The sequence below is a fragment of the Limulus polyphemus genome, unplaced genomic scaffold (genome assembly GCF_000517525.1).
Source record: "Limulus polyphemus unplaced genomic scaffold, Limulus_polyphemus-2.1.2 Scaffold6313, whole genome shotgun sequence".
Taxonomy (NCBI): Eukaryota; Metazoa; Arthropoda; class Merostomata; order Xiphosura; family Limulidae; genus Limulus; species Limulus polyphemus.
The window spans coordinates 47,518-52,858 of NW_013671923.1; the positions used below are offsets into that span (position 1 = coordinate 47,518).

General features: G+C 39.0%; 1 protein-coding gene across 1 annotated transcript; it reads right to left on the reverse strand.

The window, feature by feature from the left end:
• Positions 1 to 640: 640 nt before the first annotated feature.
• LOC106473600 lies at positions 641 to 5,224 on the reverse strand. The gene is made up of 3 exons (XM_013934283.2): positions 5,005 to 5,224; positions 2,264 to 4,127; positions 641 to 1,676 (listed from the first exon to the last, which is right to left on the reverse strand). The coding sequence occupies exons 1-3, from the start codon at positions 5,222 to 5,224 to the stop codon at positions 911 to 913; spliced, it is 2,850 nt and encodes a 949-aa protein (XP_013789737.1). The 3' UTR covers positions 641 to 910.
• Positions 5,225 to 5,341: the final 117 nt, after the last annotated feature.

Consider the following 5,341-nt stretch of genomic DNA (forward strand, 5'->3'; position numbering starts at 1 on the left):
ATAACCTAACAGTAAATGATGTACGAGTGTTATAAGTTACTGTTTCTAATGATGTACGAGTGTTATAAGTTACTGTTTCTAATACTGCTGAGTGTTATAAGTTACTGTTTCTAATACTGCTGAGTGTTATAAGTTACTGTTTCTAATACTGCTGAGTGTTATAAGTTACTGTTTCTAATACTGCTGAGTGTCATAAGTTACTGTTACTAACACTGCTGAGTGTTATAAGTTACTGTTTCTAATACTGCTGAGTGTTATAAGTTACTGTTTCTAATACTGCTGAGTGTCATAAGTTACTGTTTCTAATACTGCTGAGTGTTATAAGTTACTGTTTCTAATACTGCTGAGTGTTATAAGTTACTGTTTCTAATACTGCTGAGTGTTATAAGTTACTGTTTCTAATACTGCTGAGTGTTATAAGTTACTGTTTCTAATACTGCTGAGTGTTATAAGTTACTGTTTCTAATACTACTGATAATGATGTGCTTGTTTTTTTACTTTTCGCCACCACGTTAGTGAAAGATGAAACTTAGGATAAGTGTGTACCCTTTACAGAATAGTGACATTCCAGGGCTACAATAGGTTTCAGTTTTGTTTTTGTGCTCTGTGGTAAGATATACGACAAAAAAAAGGAACTGAATTAAATTAAGAAACATTTATTGTTCCTCTAAGTTATTCCGTCCATTCAGAGAGAAATTAAGTTTATCACAGCAAGAAAAGTGAAAACAAATAAAAAAAGCACTACAAAAAAAAAAGACAGGTTCTTAATGAGAGGTATGACATAACGGTAGAGGGCGGTGAAGTGTCTATTGTTGGATTCTGTAATGTATACACGTATCTTCTAGAGTATGCTTATGTAACAGTATAAAACGCAACCACTGACAGTTAGATGTTATCCAGTCTACCTGTCCTACTTGTAACCCGTCTTCCCCACCCAGGGGTAATACTTGGGACATTTCTGACAGGTCTTCATGTATCGTACACCGTTCTTGCTCCGCACATTGCACACTTTTGGATTATGGCACGGAGGGGGGCGATCATTCCGTCTACACTGCCAGGGATCGAAACTGTTTAATTTAGATATAGGTGTCGGGTTTCTCAACCACTCAATAAGTTGCCAGTTGGTGATTAGCCAGACGTCGTCTTTACTGAGGATCTCGTCTAGGAATTTCATGAACCCCTTTTTATGATGGGGGGTTGTGAACCAGGCCGAATGATAGAACAACCCCAGTGGGGCTCGGTTGGAGTTGTAATGACGGTAAAAATTTTTCCGGAAAAATTTAATAACTCCTTCTTCGTCCTGGGCATTAAAACAGGCATCTGTCATGGAGCAGCGGCCTCCTCTCAAATCCACCCACATCACCATACCCACCTCCCAGAGTCCTGGAAATGACTTTTTCGGGCAAGGGGTGATCATACACTCGTGGTTGATAGCGTAGTCTAGAGTGTAGGGCCAGAATGGAGGGTTATTCTCGAACACAGGCATGGAAGAATCATAGGTGAAATTGGCATCGTACAACATCTCAAACATGTTGTTACCACCGACCTGCAGAAACGGTGCTCTCATTCCTCGGACGTCTTCCATCTTAACTCCTCCGTAAAGATGGAGGATCTCTCGTTGACCATGGACCTCTTTAAACCATCTGTTTTTCGAGAACTTTTCACCAAAACTGTGACTGCATAAAAAAAAAGGAACGGTTATTAGAAGAATAAAAAAAAGTAATCAAACGAAAAATTTGTTCCAATGAAACTTTAGGCAGAGCAGACATGTTGGATTTGAAACTTCACTGGACTGAAACTGTCTGATGAAAGAAAAGGAAACAACACTTCATCTTATATACCGAGGCCGTCTTCACGGTCAGACGAGGCCTCGGTATAGAAACCGAAACGTCGTATCCTGTACTTTCAATTCTCAGTTACAGTCCAGTAAAGTTTCCAAAATAAACATTATAATATCTATCAAACATTTCCGATACTAATAGCAGACAATCAGTATTTAAGTACAAACAGTAAAGTAAAAAACCTGATTAGAAGTCACACTGCTACAATCAGTATCTAAGTACAAACACTAAAGTAAAAAACCTGATTAGAAGTCTGACTGCTACAATCAGTATCTAAGTACAAACACTAAAGTGAAAAACCTGATTAGAAGTCTGACTGTTACAATCAGTATCTAAGTACAAACACTAAAGTAAAAAAAAACCTGATTAGAAGTCACACTGCTACAATCAGTATCTAAGTACAAACACTAAAGTAAAAAAACCTGATGGTATGAGACGCCATCTCGTGCCCTTCAGAGTAAAGAGTTTGAACTTGTGCATAATCTGTCCACTCATGGGATACGTAAAAAGTCCCCAGAATTGGACAACCATTAGGGTTTTTTCGTCCTGTGAATATTTCTTTGTATAAGTCATAGTTCAAAGCATTCACGGCGTCATCAAAAGTGAGAAGAACCACTTGTGGTGTTTCGCTGACTGGAAGATCTCCTGGAATACTAGCTCCTCCACAACGGCAGTCTGGAAGACGGCACGTGTTGGGGCTACAGTTGTCAGCTGGTTCTAAGGGAATTGGGGTGGAGTACAGAGGTGGGGGTCGTGCAGCTAGTTTAGGGTAAGAATCCCTTCTAGATAATCCAGTAGCAGCGGGAGTTCTTTTAGTGGATGTGGTGGTGGTGGCTTCTGTAGAAACAGTTGTTGGCCTGGTGATATAAGCTCTGGTTAGTTTACGAGAACTCGTCTCATAAGGTGAGGTTCTATTGGTTGCTCCATAGTCCCTATAATTGGATAGCGGGGAAGGATCGTTGTTAGCACTTAAGGGGCCAACCTTTCTAGTGACGGGTGATTTGCTATTCGTGGCTTGATCATAATTACGCTGTATAGGGGGATCTGGCACACTTACAATGACAGGATTCGTGCCAAACTGAGCGTCCAAAGTGTCTGGGTCTTGTAAAGACTGCTTTGGGTCGCTATGAGAAGAACGGTGGTTCAAAGATGGTTGGCCATACAGTTTATGAGACCTGTTTGGGGTTAGTGTTGGTGCCAGAGTCGGCAGTGTGATGTCAGGATCTTTGGAATGGTCATTGTTTAGTAATAGGGTAGGTAAAACATCTGGATCTTTCGAATGGCCATTATTTCGAGATAGGGAAGACAAGGCCTCAGACTCTTTGGAACGGCCATTGTTTGGTGATAGGGAAGACAAAGTATCCTTATAGTGGCCATTATTTGTATATAAGCTCATATCTGGATTATCATATTTGTCGTTATTTCTTCTCCAAGACCGCACGCCATCTTTAGTGGCAAGATACTCAGCTTTACCATCGTAACTTATACGTTCTTCTGGCTCATTTGGTCTGTTCTTATTGGATTGAGAAGTTCCACCAGATACCTGATAACTGTCAACATCTTTACCATAAACGTGGATGGCATCTGGATCTTTGGGTTTCCCATTGTTTGTATTGATATCTAGGTCCTTCTTCTCATCCTTAAGATCAGTATTTTGTTCCTCTAACGCAAGATATGACCCTATATCTGAATCTTTGTGTTTCCCATTGTTTGTATTGATATCTAGGTCCTTCTTCTCATCCTTAAGATCACTATTGTGTTCCTCTAACGCAAGATATGACCCTATATCTGGATCTTTCGAAGCAATTATTTGAGATACCTTTAGTTTGTCTTTGTTGTTGTAAGTCTGAGTTTCTGTATCAATATTTTTATGAGAGATTGGTTTCACAAATACTTTAAGATCAGATACATCTGAAGGTCGATTAATTCCCAAGTCTACGCCAGGTGTCTCTGTTTTAGGTGTAACTTCTTCATATTGGAGCAGACTACCTTGATAGTGGGAGTTAAACTTCACTCCATGATTAACCTCTCTCTGACCGTCTGGATTTACACGTTGATGTGACTTTAATTCTGTGATCAGGGGAGAGTCTGGGGGCGGGGGAAAAGTGGAACTGATAGGCAACCGTAACTCAGGTCTTTCAACAACTGCTCCCTTATTCCTAAACGTTGACCTATAGTTGTAGCTAGATGATCTACTGGGGGATGAACCCTGTTTACGTCTTACACTGGAGAAAACATCTCCACGACGACGGAAACTCTCGTGACTTTCGTCGTTGGTCTGTGAACCTGAAAAAAAAAAACACAATTTTAATTTTAATCTTCAAAATGGTCTTATGGAAATACACCGATTTCAGCTTAGTAAGAGGACGTTAGGGTTATCTTTTTATTATTTACTATTATTATTAATAAGTAAAGGTTTCCATGACGATACTCTTAAGAATATCGTTTAACTTGGTTTTAAATATCGTAATACGAAAAACAAGAACATCCTTGTAGTGACTTTAACCAACAATAAATTACTAATTAGGTTTACGTTGGTTTGAGAAAACAAGAACAGTCCTTGTAGTGACTTTAACCAACAATAAATTACTAATTAGGTTTATTTTGGTTTGAGAAAACAAGAACGTCCTTGTAGTGACTTTAACCAACAATAAATTACTAATTAGGTTTATTTTGGTTTGATTATTGTTAAGCACAAAGTTACACAATGGGCTATCTGTGTTCTGCCCACCACGGGTGTCGAAACTTGATTTTTAGTGTCGTGAGAATACAGAGTTACCACTGAGTCACTGAGAGGAAATTATAGCGGCAGAAAAGGCGAGCACGTTTACTGATAGGACTCGAGTCGATTGCCCTAACCACCAGCCCTAATTAGGACCGTAACATTAGCATCTATATTACGTCTTATGAAAACATAGGATTTTGATCTTGTATTTGGAAGCACAAAATGCTAATATAATCGTGAATTGACAAACAACGATGTATAAATATAATGACACGGTTTTATTTTGGGGAAGAAGAGAGTTTAATGTCCTGTCGAAACACATAGTCGGTTCCCCGAAATAAAACTACTTCATAAATCGTTGTTTGTCAATTTACTATAAAACATTGTCAAAGATGAGAAACCATCAAATAAAAGTTTTGTAAGGAAACAGGTGTTTACCATCTCCACATTGTGTGTTTATCGGCCAATCACAAGTCTGTAGTCGAGTGCTGAAGTACAGACCTCCTGTACAAGTCTCGTGAAGAGCATCTCCAAACACACATATGTAGTACTTGCTGCAATCCGCAGGGTCTGGGTAGTAGCCAAACTGGTCACCACACGAAAAAGATGGGTCAGGCGTGCCGGTATAACCCACAGCTACACCTGTAAGAATTCCCATAACCCATGAAATATTACCATATGTTATTAATAACTGTTTCATCACTACATTCAATAACCCATGAAATATTACCATATGTTATTAATAACTGTTTCATCACTCCATGTAACATAAAAT